The sequence below is a fragment of the Falco rusticolus genome, chromosome 2 (genome assembly GCF_015220075.1).
Source record: "Falco rusticolus isolate bFalRus1 chromosome 2, bFalRus1.pri, whole genome shotgun sequence".
NCBI classification, from domain to species: Eukaryota; Metazoa; Chordata; class Aves; order Falconiformes; family Falconidae; genus Falco; species Falco rusticolus.
In genome coordinates, this window is record NC_051188.1 from 26,634,956 (window position 1) to 26,654,173 (window position 19,218).

Consider the following 19,218-nt stretch of genomic DNA (forward strand, 5'->3'; position numbering starts at 1 on the left):
AACCTACACTGTTTTATGGTGAGCTAGTCAGCATGTTTTAGTGGAAGGTAGTTCTACCAATTCATTTTAAAAGATTACAGATTTAGTTTGTCAGTAAATATTAAGATAGACTATCCCAAGATGGTTTTAAACTGGCATTAAACAAACTAACCAACCAATCCACCCTTGCAATCTAGAGGAATCCATTCAAATGCAGGGGTCTTAGACTTGAGGTAAGAATAGTTGTTTATACAGACACAGCATTAGCTTAGGATGACTTAGAGGTCATTAAAAGTAATCTTCTCAAGACAAGATTTGAGACCACTATTGCAGCAGAAAAGACTTTGAACACATTATTTTGGAAATAGAAATGCAGTAGGAAAGCAGGTAGCAGTTCACTCAGTAAACAGCTCAGTAAGACCACTTCTAAGACTGCCATACATCAAAAGATGTTCAGTGTTCAAAGGAGAAACAAAACCAAGCTGGAAATAAAAACCTACTAAGATATGAGGCTTAGAGAGGTTAGCGTGTAGTGTATAAAAGGGAGAGCTGAGATAAGGCTGTTGAATATGGTAGAGGAAGTGGGGAGAACCCTGTGGAGTTGCTGCCCAGGGCCCAAGTAGTGACAACTGAAGCAGGGTAAATTCAACAGCGTAATACTTTCAGCAGTGAGAATTAACTAAAGTTTGGAACAACGTAAAAGGGAGTATCATGGATGTATCACATTAGAAAATGTAAAATGGGGTAGTAATTATTAAAAAAAGAATAACTTTCATCTACTTCAAGACAAATTTGAAAGAGTACATGTGAAGTCAGCAACAACAGGTTCAACAGGACAATGCTCGTCTTATATGAATGGCATTCAAATATTTTTCCTCAGTGTGCTACAATTTAAGTCTCTTGAAGACTGTTAACACTTTGATCTTAACTGTTGTTTTAATCCAACTTGTTGTTCTGATGGTTTATATACAAAACTAAAGGACATGAGCTACATATGAAAGCAAAACAGGAGGCAGAAGGAAGATACAAATACATACATCCCTGCTGTAAATGAAGTTCATAACAAAAATGCTTTTGCGAGCATGAAGTCTTTAGTCACCTTAAACTAATTATACTTGGCAAGTGACAGACTGTAGAAAAAGAAAGTGTTGTAGTGGACTTTCAATGGACCTTTTTAGTTTGAAAAGTTTTAAGCTCTAATTGATGAGCTTATTTCTATCGTAAATATTGTAAATACCCTAATACTTTTCTTTTTTTCAGAAGGCCTAGTCTTTCCACTCCTTGATCCGTACAGTAGCTTCATATCATAAAAAGGCCAAGCACAGATTAACTGATTTTAATTTCATCTTTATTTCCATAAATCAAAGTTACACCGCAAGTGGTTAGATCCTTTGTTTCACATTTCTCACCCTAAGTACAGGCTTACAGTAGCTACCACAAAGTGTGCACCTATTACCATTCTAATAGACGTTAGTCATTACTGTATTTTTTTCAATCTGATGCAAATATCATTTGCTAACAATCATTTATAGTTATCTTCTCCATTTACATGAAATGGAGGGAAGTTGTAAATTGGTGGTGTTCTGTTTGCTGCAGGTCCAACCAATATTAAAATGTGTAGTAGCAGCTTTAAAACTCAATAATGAACTGTTAAATAAGTAGCAGTGTAAAACCATCTCAAGGGTTCTACGTATGGAGTTACTTCACACTGTACTGGGAACAGAATGAAAAACCTACACAGTAGGGTCTATCCTATTCCACACACACCTCTTCATTAAAAGGGCTTGACTTCATACCCTTTAAAGATGCACCTTGTGCAACTATGAATTTAATAAAGATGCTGACTGTTAGAACTATTTGTTGAAGCAAATACATGTTGTCTTCCATTAGGAGGCCATGATACATACTCTGAATCTTTCTGGATTGGCTGAAAAGTACAAATGCATAGAAGTTCCTAGTGTCCCCTATGGATTTATTTTTATTTTTTTACAGAAAAATACTTTATGCAAAACCATACTTATCTTCTCTACATAAAAATCAAAATTTCAAAGAATCTTTATATATTCCTTATGGAGTCAACTGGAGAATACATTTTTCTACAGTTGTAAATACCCTCTTTTAAAAGAAATGCTTGCTATCTTTGGTTTGCTTATATGCTGGATGGAAAAAAAAAGTTTTAAAGGGAATAACTACCTAGTTACCTGAGGTTCATCTTTCATTTCTTCTAACATGAGCTTTGGAAAGATTAGCTGTTTGGTAGCTGAACAGGGAAATTCTCTACAAAACAACAAAACACAAAGCTTATTTTAGTAGTGCATATTAAATAAGACAAGCTGTTTTAGTAAAACTAACTCTTAAGGGTAGTTAAAAACTAAAACTAGTAATCCTACTTGTTCCAGAATCAGTAATCCTATCTGTTCTGTATCACCACCTTCTTTACAAATATAAAGTATTACAAAAATATTCACAATAATATTTCTATATTAATGTATTATTCCATATTATATTTTGAAAAAGTGCTTACAGAGGCAAGTTTATTAACTGCAAACTTACATCCTTGCAGTTGTCTAAAGCCCTGATCAAGTTAAGACCCTTGTTCAGTACAGAACAAGGACTTAACACAACTTTCATTTTTCCATCTATGAACACCCTCCCTACTTTAACATTTTCATGTCATATTAACAGTTTCTTGAAAAGTACAGCGTGATCTGTGTTAAACTGCAGATTAGCAATGTGGTTAATTCTAAATAGGAAGTTTCATCTCTAATGTAAGGCTTTGAGAAATACTTCATTGCTTTCATTTTTTATCCTTCTTCTCATTATCCAATACTTTATATTCATCTAACACAGCATGGCCCGTTTCCTTTGCAGTTTTCTTTACAACAGCTTTGATACCAATACTGTCAATGTTAAATGCTGTCACACCAACATTGATTGCAGAATTCATAGCGTTGTCTGTAGCATGGCCAGCATCATCTCCATACCTTAAGAAAGATAGTGGTTTTGTAGATTTGTATACTTAGTATTTTAAAGCAAAAAATTAAGCATTACCAAAATAATAAGCACACAGCCTGAATGTCTAAAGAATAAAATTAGAAACTACCAAGCCATTTGAGCAAGGGCTGCTCCTCTATCAGATGAATTACTCTTTAGAGTTATCAATATGCTTCTGGCCTTTTTCCTCTGCAAAAAAACTTCCAGCCTTTCTCCCTCCTTCCTCTAGTTTTGATGAGAAGGCTTATCTATAGAACTATAAAGGGGTGGTGGTGTGTGCAATAACCCCCCAAGTACTTTTTCACTTAAGTTCTTAGGCAAACTTCCTAATACCCTCTATATCCCCCCATCTAAGTCCTCACAACTAGACCCTTGAAGCTGCTTAATCTTCTCAGTCTGTACCATGGGTGGCAGCACTGAGGAGGGAGGGCAAACTGTCCTGCCTTCTCACCTGTTACAGAAAAAGGGGCAGGAATCGCCTCGGGCATATTTTAGCTCTATTGGTACCACCACTGCCAGAATAGTGCTTGGTTAGTACTTGTCCTCTATCACCTTTGCCCATGCCTACATGGCATAAAATGATACTGTGTCTCATGTAACAGCAACCCACTGGCATGTTAGTTCAAAATCTCCAAAGCAGACTTACTGAGGTAGTGCACCACTGTGCTCAAGTAAATTAACTCAGCCTAGCAGGTCTCCTGGGTACAAAGACCTGCTGACACAGCTACGCTCACACACTGGAGGTAGCAAGGTCCCTACAAAAGCGTTCCATTGTGCAGTGAAAGCTTATCTGAAGTAATCTGGAATCAATGCAGTGGCAAAGGGGAAGGAGCAGGGAAAAAGGAGAAGTCATACAATATCCCAAAAGACTCAAAAAAGCTGTCTTAAGGCTATGATGAAAATTGCTACAAGATAAAGCCTCGGGTCTCTTCACTGGGCTGTGGGCCCAGCTTCTTTATGCTTTAGGGGGTAAGTCAGCAGTCTCATATTAATTACTCAACTGTGAAGAAAGGTGCACATATACACCAGTATGGACAGCATACAGGAGGACAAGAGTATAGTGAGAGCAGGAACTCCAGCTGTTCTGGGCAACCAAACATTTCCCGAGAGAGCACTGTAATCAGACAAACCAGGCCAAAGGGAAGTATTTCTGGCAGCATCAGAATCCCAACAGTTAGTGGAGTTACTTTTTCCCTGTGCTTCCTGAGACCAGAAATTCTTTGAGGACCTCAAAGTAAGGCCAGAGAAAAGCACAGAATATTGAAGAACCTTGAAATCTATTGCATTATCAGTACAGCAGCCATGGCATGATGGCTGGAACCAACAATGAAACCAAATAAAAAGAATTAGTGCTTCTTTTGTTTTATTTTTAATTCTCTGATAGAGCAACAGCCTTGAATCACCAGCATCAAATTTGCAGAGCACAGAATTAATCTCACAGCAAATGTGCAGTATTTGTCAGTTTGATTAGTTATTTGCACCTCAGGAACATCATAAGCCAGTTTTATACATCATAAGTAAAACAGGTAACCTCCTTTAAAGTAAGACTGTAGCTTATCCAATACAGTCAGATAACAATTGCTTAGTATTTGATAAGTGATTTTTCAATTTGCTTGTCTCAATTGCATCATTTATCACTTTTGCTTTTTTAAGGAAGAAAGCTGGGCAGATGTAGATGCTGCAATTATTTAAACCACTGTAAAAAACCCACGAAGGTAGTAGCACGGTACTTTGGCAGAAGTATCTGAAGCTACGTTTGCCCCCAGTTCTGATCAACAAGCACATATGATGAGCATCTCTTTATAACTCCATCCAAAGAGGTATTGCAGCTAAGTTTTTTATTAATTTAGAGACACTGTGCTGATGCTCCTTCAGCTTTGTTTCCATTAAAGTGGAATTTAGCACATTCGCTGAAGGATTTTGAATGGCAGAAATCTTTGTCACTGAAACAAAAGCCAGCATCCAAAAGATATATATTATGTAGTATTTTAATATATTTATATAGATTTTTAAAAGATCACATATCAAATATTTTAAAATATATCATAATTAACTGCAACATTTAATTACTTATTGGTTTTCACTCTTAGTGCCTGTTGACTGCTGATCTCCATATGTCCTATTTTTATATCTAAAATAAAAACATTAATGTGAATTCATGTGAAACCTCCTGATATTCCTATTAAGTACAAACATTAGCAACAAAGCACCACTGACTAGAACTTCACTATCTAGCCTCTTTCAAATTCAGCACAACACAACCCTGAATGCCAATCCACTTAATTTTGTATGCTGTTTACCTTGTTACCTTCTGGTAGTAGCCTGTACGCACTTTCAGCAATCCTGAACATCTCTTTTGTGACACCTATTACCAGTTCCACAAGCTACATGTTTTTGCTTACTCTTCACTTTTTATTGTAATACATATATTGCCTTTTTTTTTTTCTTTTAAGGGGTATATTTCATGTCTTGCAGTTATTTTGATATATTCCCTTATTCTCCACAGCATCTTCCAGTACATGCACTCAGTTTTGGTCTTTCCATCATCTTAATCTCAAATGTTACTAACCTCTTCCCCTATTATCTTTTTCTAAGAATGCCTGTATTTTGCAAGTCAAGTCTATTGTATTATTGCTATTTATGTCTTAGATTTCCTTACACAGTTCTCTTTTTTGTACATCCTCACTTTAACCAAACCTGCTGATAGATGGAATTTTTCCATTTTTCTTAAATTTAGCTAAGTAAATACATACTACATAAATTCAGGACCAGAGCTGAGAAGTTTAAAACAGTAACGTTTTTAATAATGACATTGTAGTGTAGAGCAAAGATATAAATCTGAACGTTACTTGTAACATAGCCTGAAGCGGTAATATTTCTAGAAGAGAGCTAAAAAAATACTTACCATGACCACTTACTCATTTAATCTTTTTACTTACAGGAGATGCTCATTACTGTGCACTTAGCAGCTTATCATGTGCTGCATAGAGTAAAGCAAGTATTTCAGTTAGTTTCCCTGCACTTTCATATACTTTTTTTTGCCAGTATTCAAACACAATGACAACATGCTGTAGAAGATGAACCAATAAAAACATAACTTACTTGTATTTGACAGTTTTTACAGTCTCAGTTGAAACACTTTTAGCAATGCACTTTGCTGCGCTTTCTAAACCTTGCCACACTGTTGAAAACCCTGTAAAAATGAGGAGCTTATGTGAGTTCATAGCGTTGAAAAAAGTACAATTACAAAAGTATATGGAATTTTTATTACCTTGAACTCCACTTGCTGCCACCACCAGAGCACCATCAAAAGTGGATTTACCATCTTTATCTTTCTTAAGGGATTCTGGAACTAATTTGCTGCCATGCTTCTTCACGTGTGGAGCCAGCTCCTTTCCGACACAGCTTGCTATAGAACACACTCCCTCAACTACCGTAAAAGAATAGTATGCAGATTATTTAGTAAGAACAAAGGTCATCTTTCTTCAAAAGTCCTTCCTTCTAATTAGAACTAAGCTTCACTGAAGTCTTAAGCGTTGCTTCTATTTAAACGCTCTTACTTGAAAGACAGACTTTAATCCAGGCTTAAGTACCCAACTGATACAGAAGCAACCTTATTTTTCAGATTCTGCACAACTCCAATTCCTAAGAAATGGGTAAGGCTGGCCTTACAGCTAAAAAGAACTTTAAAAGAAATACGTACATGCCCTGCACTCAAACTGTTTCCATTGCTTTGTTACCCCCAACCTGCAGATAGGTAACAAGCTGTTTCTTTCCTCACTTGTCTTCACGAGAAGTCTTTCTTACAGTCTTTCCAGCTCTTCAAAGTACTTTTGCAACATCCAGCACAATTTGTTTTTTAAACTTGGATGAGTCACTAGACACTGGACATAAACATTAATGCAAGTAAGTAACACAATGAAGTTACCGAGAGCTGCTAGGGTTACCAAGCACCTCTGAACAACCAGCCGTTTCTATCTGGAAGTTTATACATAGTCTAATAGACTTGTTTCAGGTGTGTGTATTTAAAACAATGCCCACACACACACATTCTCTAATGGTACAATATGGTAGTAACCAGTGACTATACAGCTTTTAAAATACACTGTTATCAATTTAAGAAGAGAGGTACCATCTTCAAATAACTGTCTATAACTTAGAAAAGCATGCCAAACTTAAGACTGTACAGACTATTCTTTTAAGAAAAAAATGCCTCAAGGCCATAGAATAAGTATTAGTCCTAAAGTATGTCTCTCACAGGAGGTAACTAGGCACAAACTACTGATCTCTGGATTTCATCAGCTCAGTCCCTCCCCTCTAGGTCATTGGCTAGAGAAACCAACCCCCATTTTATGAAATATTTAAGGCAAAAAATAGAATATACTATGAGATGGAAATTTTTACCTAAGAACTGGCTGACTTTCACAGCTCCTCCAGTAGCCTGTTTTGCTACATGAAGTCCCTTTGCTACAGTTGGATTGACTTCCAGAGGTTTTTCTTCTGGTTGAATGTGTTCTCGCAGTTTAGAAGCTCCTTTGTGGATAGCTTTACCAGTATATTCTGCTCCTTTTACCAGGCCCCAGCTTACCCAAGACGCACCTTCAAGGCAAAAATTGTTTTTCTTACAATGTACAATATTACAGACTATGATTCCTACAGTTTTCCCTCCTCTGAAACACTGACTTTACAAACATTCCTGATAACACAGTCTGCAATTATATTCTTCCCTGCATGGGCCAGCATGAATTCCTGAAGCGATTTCGGCTCCTACACCACCCACAGTTTTTCAATTTACTAAAGTTCAATATAGCCATCTCTCATCAATGTCAGCTTAATACAGACATTCAGTTTTTTAATAAATATCCATGCCCCAGTTGGGTCAGAAGGACAGAACTGCACACCTCAACACTACTAACGTTCTGAAAACATACAACCCAACCCTCTAGCCCTCCTAGCAGATTTATATTTATTACAATCAGTTTGTGGTCATTAGTATATTCCAAAAGTTCGCAGAGGGAAAAAAAACTTTTATCTGCAGAAATCACAACAGATACCTGCTTTAATAGAACAATTTTACTCCTGTATGAGCAGTTATATATCACGGTGGTTTGAGTCACAGGCAGAGATATCCTGACATATAGTCAACTGAGGAGCCTCATGAACAAAACTGTTGCCAATGTGTTTAAATTCTGCACGGTTTTTATAAAGGTTGTCAAAGTATCCTTTAGATGATCACAACGAACTGGTGAACAACTACTTCTGACCACTCAGCTTCTACTAGCACACATGTGTTTAGGTGAAAATACTGTTTAAATGTTACTCACAGAGCTTTACATTCAACACAATCCTCTTATTACAGCAGTACCTGATAAGATTCCATGGGCAACTTTCTCACTCCATTCTGGCAACTCTTTCTGATTTTCTGCTCCTTCAGGTTGTGGTTGGATACGTACAGTCTGAGGCAAGTTAACTGCATCACCAGAGGCTTCTGAAGGCTATGAAGAAAAAGTAAACATCTGAGAAGCTACTTCCCAATGTATCATCAGGATTTCTGGTTTAAATGCTTCAGATCATACAGATCTGATATCAAATCATGTTAATATTGTGTATTCCTTGGGTAAGTGTACAGAAACTCAAGCAAGCTGTAAGTGTACAAGCAACTCAATTTGCACAGAAATGCTGTGCATTCAAAAAAGCTTATCAGACAGCTCAGCACTTCCTGTGCGCTTTCTTAATCCAGTTACAATAGAGATGTGCTTGCCAATACGGCCATATGGTCAAGTAACTAAGGAAAACTTGCAATACAAACTAACTAGCAATACAGATAAGAGACTCATCAACCTATTATTTTTATCTTCTCAGAGGGAATTCACCTCTGTTGTTATTCAGTATGAGAACTGCAGTCTTTGGTCAGAGAATCCAGCTGCACTAAAAGAATGCAGCTGTTCTGGTTGTTTTGCTCCTTACCCTTTCCTCTCAAATTAAAAAATAAAGGAGATTATTCATTCTACGTGCCGTTGATGCTGTTGCAGAATGGCACAGCCAAGGACCATATCAAGCTCCCAATCTAAAGCTGGGCAGATAGGTTCTGTGTGATTTCATGTCAAACACTAGAGTTTCTGGAGTATATGTTAATCATTCAAACACAGCAACCACCACCACAGTATGGTTAGTTTTTCTAAATGGTACAGCAAAACTTTACACAGTTCACAGACAATGTATAATAGAACTTTAACTATAGAAAGCAAAAAAATTGGAATAGATTTAGGTTTTTCTTAGAGATTCCATGTTTAGGTCTTCTCCAATGCAAAAGTAAAAAAAACCTCCAACACTTCCGTGATTGAAAACACTGCTAGTTAATGATGGACAGAAAGAAAAAATCTTTTTGTTTAGTCTAGAAAAGTCTAACTGACAGCATTCATAGATGAAACCTAGGAACAGAACAGAATACAGAATAATGTTTGATATTTCATGGAATTCTTAGATTCCCCTGAAATATTTACTGGAAATAAAAGCAGGGTATGTCACAAAGATGACTGTCGCAATAAAAGAAAGCAAAACCAACACTAACAGAAAAGAGTAGATTAAGATTTACAAGGTTGCTACCCAGAAGATTAACAATGTATCCCTGACATATACTGTATCATCAATTACTGCTCCACCGCAGTGTGAAATCTCCTGTTCAAGAAAGACCTTTAGCATGTGACCAAAACACTTCAGGGGCTGGACAGGACAAATAACCTTAATACACAGCTATAGCTAAAAAACAACCAACCAAAAACAGTTAAAAACCCCCAAACTATGTTCCAGATATAATTTAATTACACCACAGTTTGGGTCACTATGTAGAAAAACAGTCAACAAGACTTCTAAGGACTATACTAAAGAACAGAAACTGATTGCCTAATAGGACAGGTGACTCAATACTATAATTAAATTAAATACAGTTGTTAATTAGATCCTCATGAGTACTGTGTAAAACAGACACGTTAAATGGCCATCAGATTAGGCTTTGAAATATTTGTGCTATATCACGTTTTTTAAAACTCCAGCAATCTGCTCATTTGCAAAATGTGGCAGCCTGCAGTAGTGAATTAGCTCTTGAACAACCAAAAAAACTCCAGCCAACCCCCCCACACACACTACACAGCACACCATACATTGCCGCTGTCAATTGAGTCTGGAATCTCAGCAGTACCAGCGTCTGTTTCTGTGACAATTTATTATTATTTTTTTAACATAAAATTTTGGAATCACTGTCCTGGAATTTACCTGGACTTTGTGGCCAGACATCTGTTTAAATTTATCTTCAAAATGCGCTCTATCAGTTGCTGGGAGCTCTGAAGATAACCCTACTCTCTCATGGGATCCTGGCACCTGTGACATTGTATCAGGGAACATTAACAAAAACATGGAATTTGAGGACAATAAGGAACTAATGAGATAGCAAGTTTGAACTACTACACATGAAAAATGACAGGATCTTATCCAGCAAGTCCTGCATTGAAATATCACATAAAGGTTCTGTAGTACCTTTCCCTTTAAAACAAAAATTAGTGGCCTCCTGTGCCAGTGAAGTTCCTTTCTGAACTCAACAGGATTTACACAGTAACAGAACCCCACTCACACAGCATGCTGCAAACTGGTCTTCCATCAGCACTGCATTCAAATCTTCATGGTTCAACATGATTTTGTCTTTCACAAAAAGATATAATCTTGCTATGAGCTTTTACGTAGTTATTGATTACCATTCTTCCTGAGATGGTGCTCCAGTGCTCTTACAGTAACATTTTTCACCTTGTCTCCAGTCACTGTATCTTACTGCACTTTGTTACACTGTTGGGGTTTTTTTTTCTGTTTTCTCAATCTGCCAACATCTTAGTGCAATAAGGAACCAGATATGTCTATTTTGAGATCACATTTGAATGCAGATTTTTGAGATACACGCTATTTTCACAGGTTTGCTCTCAAGTGGCTTAACATTTTTGAACTGTTAACACGTTTGGGCACAATATTCCAAGAATGGTATCATCAAAACTACACAGAGAGCGTGTGCATGTGTGTGTACACACAGCAGAAAACGTGCTTTCTCCTAAACACAAAACTTTTGAGTCCTACATTACCTTTCGGAAAAATAGAGAAAATATAAAAAATGGTCTCCAATTCCTCTCTGCGCTTACAAATCTGTACTTTAAAATTTCTCTTCTCCCATCTCACAGGCCTACAGCTTCATTACTAGGTTGTTTAATCTTGGATACTTTATCGATTTCTCACTGGTGAGCTTACCAAGCAAGACACAGAACTTCGCAGTTTCACACAAAAAATACATTGACCATTTGCACCTTTCCTTATCAGCTTAAACCAGGCAGCCCAGAAATTCACCTGGATTCGAAGGTCAGACATCTGTTTTAAGAGATCCTCAAACAGCTCTCTGTCAGCTGCTGGAAGTTCTGAAGACAGCACTACTCCCACGTAGGACCCTGGTATCTGGGACATCGTGTCAGGAAACATGTACACTCCAGTATTGCAGCACAGAACAGGAGACTGGTTACACATTAGAGGATATAACCAGTCACAAACCTAGAGAAGACAAGCACAAAAAGGAATTAAAGGATCCTTTTAAAAAGAAAGGTAGGTAAAACATACTGATAAGCATCACAAACTTGATTTTGTATAAAGTTTTGTAAGAAAAATAAAAAAGCCTTATGCCATCTTGGGGGCGGGTAGAAAAAGCAAACAAAAACCACAACAGCTTCAAAACAAAAACCCCACATGACTGTTCTTGGTTAGTTCTGACAGTCCAATATGGAGAAAATACTAATTTTCACAGGACTGTAATTCAGACTGGTAGTCTCTTAACTAGGTCTCGTCTTGAGGCCCAGGTGTAAAAGCAGATGACAACCACTGCCAAACAAGTCAGAACTCACAGCGCCTGTAGATCTCAGGCTGGGTTTATATGATTGGATAATGAGACTATATGTCTGTTGTTGGCTGACTGTTGAAGGCTGCTAACACAGGTGGAGGTGAACTAGCAGACCCAAAACCAAGAAGCAGTTTTTGTTTGCTCCTCCAGGTTTCCGCTTTGTGGATGAGATTTCCAACAGCCAATCTTAGCAGCAAAAAGGAGATCCAGAAACCAGACCAGAAACACAATGTACATTACAGAACATGCCCACATGAAGCAAGCATGGACCAAAAAAATTCAAATAACGCATCTTTTTTATTTGTAGTTCAGAGTCTGGGTTAACACGGGCCCTCAAATTCCACATTATCAGCTGCCCTAACTGTAGTACCTTATCACTAGCTCTGACCGAAGCAGGTAGCGCACAACCCCATTTTACACCAACACGTTACAACAGCTGAATTAACACATCTTCTCTATGGGAGGAAAGGGAAGTTCACTTAATGAAAAGACATGTTAAGTCAACTCCTTTAGAAAATGGAATTCACCAGAACAGTCAGCACCTGACAACCTTTGGAAGACAGCTGATTTTCGCAAAAAAAAAGTCATAAAAGTATGTATTTGCACAAAACCATTTTTCCAACAGCTGTAACATCCTTCATATTATCACACAGATATTTAGGCTCAGAAGAGCAAGAACTTAAGAAAACTGCCTTTTAAATTTTTATGACAGCTCTTGAAATTCAATTAAAGGAGAAAATTATTTTCCTGTTACCTGAAGAAATGCAGGTGGACGATTCTGTGCCATCTCACTATCTGTATCCAGGAACTTCACAATGCGTAGATATCCAGGATATGAAGGAGCACTAACCTGCCCATCAGGAGTTACAAAGAAGATTTGCACTCCTTGGGGAATCAAGATCAGCTCATCTGCATCCACTCCCAGGTTTTCAAGGGGAGGTGGCTGAGTACACTTACTGTAGTAGTCCTCACCTACAGAAGAAAACTCCCCTGAGTCCGTGCCATAAGACACGGTAAAATGGCCGTTGGTAGCTTGAGGAGTATAGGCAGGAGGTGCTTCATTTGGCAGACAAAGAGGTTTTGCAGATGATGGACTCATAGCTGGAATTTGCCCCTGGCTCGCAGTTGCAACACCCCTATCTGCTACAGGTGGTTGATTTGGTACAAACGAAGAATTAGGGGCAGGGGGTCGTTCTGGTTTTTCTTTAGAAGGAATGGATGGGTACAACTTGGGCACCCCAGCAGGGGCATCCATCGCAGCAGGACTTGCTTGTACAGATGGCATGTTTTGTTCTAGAATGCCGAGTCGAGCGTGAACATTTTGGAGGGTCTCCCTCATCTTCTGTTGCATTTGCCTAGCAGACTCCCACTGGGACCCTACACATGCAGGACCTTGCGATGGAATGCTAATACCTCGGAGCAAGTGGTCAAGCCCTTGCTTGTAATAACTTCTTGCCTCTTCTTTCTGACCCCGTTCATCGGTATTCAGTCCTCTATTGATAAAAATAAAGGCTTTCCTGTACTCTTCATTAATAGCTTTAATATTTGCATCTTCTTGCATAACTGGATCCTGCAGTTCTTCCATTACTGCAAATTGGAATAAAGCCCATTAAGCATGTTCATAGATGAAACCAAACAATATTTACCTTAGAATACCTTCTAACCAGTTTCTAATGATGACCACACTGCATGTATTAGCAGAAAGCTATCTAGTTGCTTGGTGCAGTGCCTGCTACATTATGGTTATCTCCTAATAACCTCCAGATTTAGAATATGTGACTCCAAGGCAGCAAGGAATTGATAACCATTGCACCTAGTTACATCACACACATGCATTTTTTAGAAGTTAAACATCAGAAGAATATGAACACACCTGATATTAAACTTTTCATCTAAAAGAAGTATTAAGATCAGTAGCAAATAGAGTAAAAAAAATAATTTAGAAACATCTAACTTTTCTTTTGATAATATTTTCAAAAAATCTTTTAAGATATTAAAAAATGCAGTTAACATTTTGTCTATTTAAATAAAGGCTGAAGTTACAAACTCAGTACATTTATTTAAGTAATTTAAGGTAAAGCACTCAAAAGATTAAAACAAATCTTGATAAACTTCAACTAACATCAACACACAGAATGTGAAAAAATACTCTGAACAGTTAAAGCTGTGCTTTACAACATGAAAACAGGGAATTTCTTACTTCCTTTACAGTGTTTATAAAGTGAGAAAGACAATTGGTGTTTTCACTTTCTTGCACCCCAGGTGACAAAAACTTGGAAGTACCAGTATCTATAAAATGTTGTAGCTTTTATGTCTATTGCACCAACTGAACAGCAGAAAATAATCCAATAGGTTTATGTGAACTCTAAAGTGTGTAAAATCACTCTTTTAACTGAATGCAGGTCTTCAGTCTTGGCCAAATGCAGCAAATACAAATCATTCTTGGACTAACACCATGTTTGCAACACACAATGTAAAAAAAACTCCAGTGAAATTTTTTGCTGACTGTGTTGAGAGGCACTGTCAGTTCAGAAAAACCAGGTTATACTAGAAGAGAATAATGATCATGGACAACAAAAACTGGATACTTTATAAAAATGAAAGAGTATGTATTTTCAGTAAAAACAATGATTCTCTGCTGTAAGCTTGATGGAAGAGAGAAAAATCTAGAGACATCTGTCAATCACAATGATAGCAAGCTACAGAAAACATGAGGGTAAGTAAAATCCAAGTGCAAAAATTAAAATACTTCCATTCCATGTGCAGAAGCATTAAAGCCACTGCACACAGCATTGGTGAGACCTCACACAAGACTGAGCCACATTCAAGAAAGCTGTACCTGAACTGGAAAAGATGTGCAGAAAGTTACTGGTTTTTTTCTGGTGAATCAATCACTTTTCTTTTGCCTAGAGAGGCAAGTTTCCCTTACCAAGCCAATAAACCAAAGGCTAAGTCACAGGGGTCCTCAAACTTTTTAACCAGGGGGCCGGCGCGCGGATGCAGTGGCAGGCAGTCATCTGCGGCTGCTTGGTTTCCCCCCCCAACCCCCGGCGGGGGGGGCGGGGGGGTCTGTAAATACTGGGGCTGGACTGAGGACCCTGGGGTGCGTATCTGGCCCGCGGGCCATAGTTTGAGGACCCCTGGGCTAAGAGATTGGATTACTCGCTATGAATATACTGGATGAATGGAAGAAAGTAAATCAGGAAAGAAGAGAAGAACTACTGAAATCCAAACTCATAATAAAAACCTGAAATTGTACCTACATTTAAGTTTATTTAATGTCTCTTCTTCTTTTAGTCTATCAATAAAGTAAAAAAAAAATAATTAAAAAAATGTGTATCATCCAGAAAATATCCTTCCTCTACTCCAACATAACCAAAGAAACTTAAGCAGTGCAAGTCATGAAAAGATTTTGAAGGAAAGATGAAACATTGGGCTCTATTCCTGCATCCTTTATGATCAAAATGCAGATAGCATTTATGTGACTGATGCATCTGCAGTCACAGGACCTGCCATGTAATCTGGAACGTATCTGTATTTTTATGACATGACAAAATCCAATTTCATGCAAAAGACAAGATGTGTGATTTTAGTCCAATGACAGACACATAGCTAGGAATATGACAGGGATGGCTCGAGAAGGCAGCCCACATGGAGTGGATCAGCAGCAACTTGAGCCACCAGGCTTGCTGCCCATTCCCCACCACGTAGCTGGAAAACAAATCTTGGGCTGGAGGAGATTTTTCTGGTTGATTGCAATCACCTGCTGCCAATGTGCTCCGCATCTTTGATTTAAGCTGAGAACAACACTGGCATAAGAATAAGTGTATATTTAACAACAAGGACATCAGGTTTAGAAGTTTTAAGTATGTTTCTGACCAGCACAATAGGAAGCAATTAATTGGAAAGAATTACTGTCAAATATAGCTGGATCCTTACATGAAAGATTTTACTTAGCCATGTCATATATTTTATGAGCTGGACATTAACCATTTAATATGTGCATAGTCAAATAATTTGCTAGCAAAAAACCCCAGGGACTCCCAAACCACATCATCTTGCGTCAACACTTGTTTTTACTAATGAAAAATCAAATCTTCCTTTTAAGAAGGGCATAAAGGTAAAAAACAACCCAATATTAAAGAACTCTGATTTTAAAATTACTGTAGGTTTCCAAAACAGAGAAAATGTTTAGAAGAGTGAGAGACAGACAAGTTTAATCTAATATCACAGTTTATTTCTTTATGAGCAAAATTTACCATTTTTGACTTTTTTAGAGCCTGTGAATTCATTCTGTAAATGAATTTTGTAAAAAGTCTGTAAAGTCCATTAAGGCTTTAAGTAAACAGTTCATCTGTGTGAACACAACTGCAGCACCAGTCTATTTTGCTCCATGTTTTTTATTTGTTTCTGCTGGGGAAGGCTAAGGCAAAGATACTTAACAGCTTTTATATCATTTTTTTGCTAATGATTGTTAGTACATTACAAAAAGAGGCATCAAGTAAAATCCTAGAGTCATAGCTACATTTCCATTTAATAGTGAACTAATTTACTATTCACTGTATGCTCATCATACTGTCAACACTACTGTTCTTGCTAAAGCTCAGTCTTTATTCACAATAGAAAAGGTCTGTAAGAAAACAGATGTCAGCACGATCAGTGTACATACAGCACTGGTACAGCCGTGCACGGCGGAGGTACAAAATCTGGCTCAGCAATTCAGAAGAGTGGGTGTTTTGCAACTCTTCTCTGATCATTTGCAACATACCAAGTTTGCAGTGTATGTACAGTATAGTTACCATGAACCTATGCATTAGTGTGGCAAAGCACTTGGAGGAAGGAATTAATGGTATATCTTAAGTTTAACACAAGGTAACTAAAAGTCAGTCTGAAGAGCCGAATTCAATTAATTCTTATTGATTTATTAAAATTAATACAAAATAACGGATTGTATAAAGTAAGGAAGCCAACTGGATTGCTCCCTCACAACACAAGAGGAAATATTCTCTGAAACAGAACATTTAAGTAGCAATCTGTATGCAAGGAAGATCCTTGGTCATTATTATTTTCAGTATTATGATCTTAGTACAGTATTTAAGTGTCCTGCATGCTTTGATATTTATCTGTAATCAGTTTCTGTACAATGCAGAGTCTTATTTCCTCTGTTTCAAAGCTGGAATGAATGGCAAGGTGTATATTACTAAATACGAGAGTGCCACAAGTGAACCTTTGATCCTACGGCCTGCACAGACTGGCCCAGATCTGTACTACTCGGCACTAAGACCAAGAGGAACTTCTCCTACAGGAAGCTGGCCCAAAACAGAGCTAGGAAAAGAGCCAACAGGCACTGTAGATAATCACAGATCAATCCAGTGCCTGAGCTCATTCCATGGCCCTTTTTCATTTATCAGTACACATATAGTCTGTGTTTTAAATGACTTGAACAAGAGAGGCTAGCTACAGTGCAACACGGAAACTCGAGTTCAATTTTATATAGTAAGCTAACATCTCAACTATCTGGCTGATCACCCTTCCTCCAAAGCAGCAAACCCCACTTCATTAAAAATATAATGTATATTTAAAAAAAAAAAAAAAAATTACAGCTTAATAATGGATCTCACTGCCAGAAGGTAAACATGAAGCCTAAAGCTTATTAAGAGGATTAAATATTCTTACTGACAGAGGTAGTACACTCTTTCCGTCTCACTATTTCTGAAACCTGGGGAATGTAAGGCAGGAAAAGCAAAAAACAACAAAAAAATGCAAACCACTTAATCAAAGAGCTGTTCCTGCATATCAACTATTTTACTATCAGCCACTGATTTCAAAGATGAAGAGGATAAAGGAGAACTACCATGCAGACAGAATTGTTTAAGCCTTACTTCTGTAGGGAAAGAGCAATTAACAAAGTATTAGTGACTTTCAAGAATTCAGAGAACAAAACTGAATTAAAACAAATGTTATAAAGGATTTAAACTAATACATGCCAGGTACTAGCTGATAAACTAAAAGCAAAAAACTGTGGATTTATTTAGGTTGTTTAAAGTAGCCCTTAAATTTTTCATTAACTGGTGGCCTGCTGCTAGTATTTAAGCACCTAAGGCTAGATAATACCAACAGCTACACAACAGAAAGGCAGTGATCTGACCTAACATGGTCATTCTTACTCTCAAAATTACTGAGGACTTCAGTAAACTCCCATCTTCCAACATTTCAACCTACAGCAATACCCCCGCACCTACATTCACCCAGCCAGCACATCCACTTCTCCTCTGGGTACTGCTGCTTGTTTCAAACACTTTTCTGCCCAGATTAATACCTCCTGACTCCTTGGTGTGTATTTCCATCCACAAGCACTCAACACAGAGCTTTTAGGCTTCAAGGGCCTACTTGGCACTTCTCTGGAAAGGAAATTGAAAAACCAGTCGGGCAGATAATTCCTTTCACCGTGTAGCCGTGCTGCCCAGCCTTGAATTTTCACAGTGCTCATGTCCAAAGACATTGTCACTATCCACCACCGAGTGGCCAGAGACTCCGACAACGTCATGGAAGATGCAGCGTTACGTAAGATGGCTACTTAATATTTTTCATCAGCTGCACGCCTGCCAGTTTCCGATCACCGCCAATAGATTTCTCCACATTCAAACAACTCCAGCCCAACCCGACGCGAATCTTTTAAAAACCGCAAAACACGAGGAACAGTCTTCCGAAGTACACTGACAAGTAACCTCTCAGTCCCATAAGGAGCTACGCAAGAAATGACCGCGGTTACTTCAACCCAGCCTAACCACCCGCTGCCCCGCCGGCTCTCCCGCACCGGGGCTCGCCGCGCTGAGGCGGCACCGCGCCCCCCGCGCCCCCCGCGCCCCCCGCCGGGGTGGGGGCTCCCTCCCGCCTCCGGCGCCGCACACCTGCAGGCCGGCCTCAGGCCTGAGGCGATACGAGCCCTCCGGGCGCTGCCCGGCCCTGCCCAGGCCCGCGTCCCGGCTCCCCGCCGCGCACACAGCAACCCCCGCCCCGCCGTCGCTTCGGCACCGCGGCCGCGCTGCGGCGCCCACCCCGCGACCTCCTACCTGCCCTGTGCCCGCCCCGCCCCAGGCCTAACAAGCCCCCTCACCGCAGCCCGCCGGGCCGGGCCGGGCCGGGCCTCCCCGCGTCCCCGGGCTCCGCAGCTGAGCCCCCCTCCAACCCGGGAGGGCTCGACCCCGGCCCCGCCGCCGCGCTCACCGAGCCAGACCCCGCAGCCCCAGCCGAGGCCCAGCCTCCCGGGTCAGGCGGCAGCGGGCGGGGCCGCCGGCACGCGGCCCTGGCGTCACCGCGCG

At 39.1% G+C, this 19,218-nt stretch overlaps 1 protein-coding gene across 7 annotated transcripts; it reads right to left on the reverse strand.

The window, feature by feature from the left end:
* Positions 1 to 1,305: 1,305 nt before the first annotated feature.
* Positions 1,306 to 19,191, reverse strand: SPART (spartin). Of its 7 annotated transcripts, XM_037377381.1 has the most exons (10): positions 18,139 to 18,456; positions 12,651 to 13,483; positions 11,356 to 11,553; positions 10,246 to 10,350; positions 8,339 to 8,468; positions 7,378 to 7,572; positions 6,245 to 6,403; positions 6,076 to 6,166; positions 5,044 to 5,104; positions 1,306 to 2,963 (listed from the first exon to the last, which is right to left on the reverse strand). In XM_037377381.1, the coding sequence occupies exons 1-9, from the start codon at positions 18,155 to 18,157 to the stop codon at positions 5,044 to 5,046; spliced, it is 1,791 nt and encodes a 596-aa protein (XP_037233278.1). In that variant the 5' UTR covers positions 18,158 to 18,456; the 3' UTR covers positions 1,306 to 2,963. The 7 variants fall into 7 exon arrangements, with proteins under 7 accessions (XP_037233278.1, XP_037233274.1, XP_037233275.1 ...); XM_037377377.1 differs by lacking the exons at positions 5,044 to 5,104; positions 18,139 to 18,456 and adding an exon at positions 19,124 to 19,191; XM_037377378.1 differs by lacking the exons at positions 5,044 to 5,104; positions 18,139 to 18,456 and adding an exon at positions 19,014 to 19,129.
* Positions 19,192 to 19,218: the final 27 nt, after the last annotated feature.

Excerpts from the sequence above, each read along its gene's own strand:
- SPART (XM_037377376.1), bottom strand. Across the intron at positions 10,351-11,355 it reads TGTCTGACCTTCGAATCCAG|GTGCCAGGATCCCATGAGAG; the intron begins GTGAATTTCTGG and ends ACAATGTCACAG. Across the intron at positions 6,404-7,377 it reads GAAAGTCAGCCAGTTCTTAG|TTGAGGGAGTGTGTTCTATA; the intron begins GTAAAAATTTCC and ends CTTTTACGGTAG.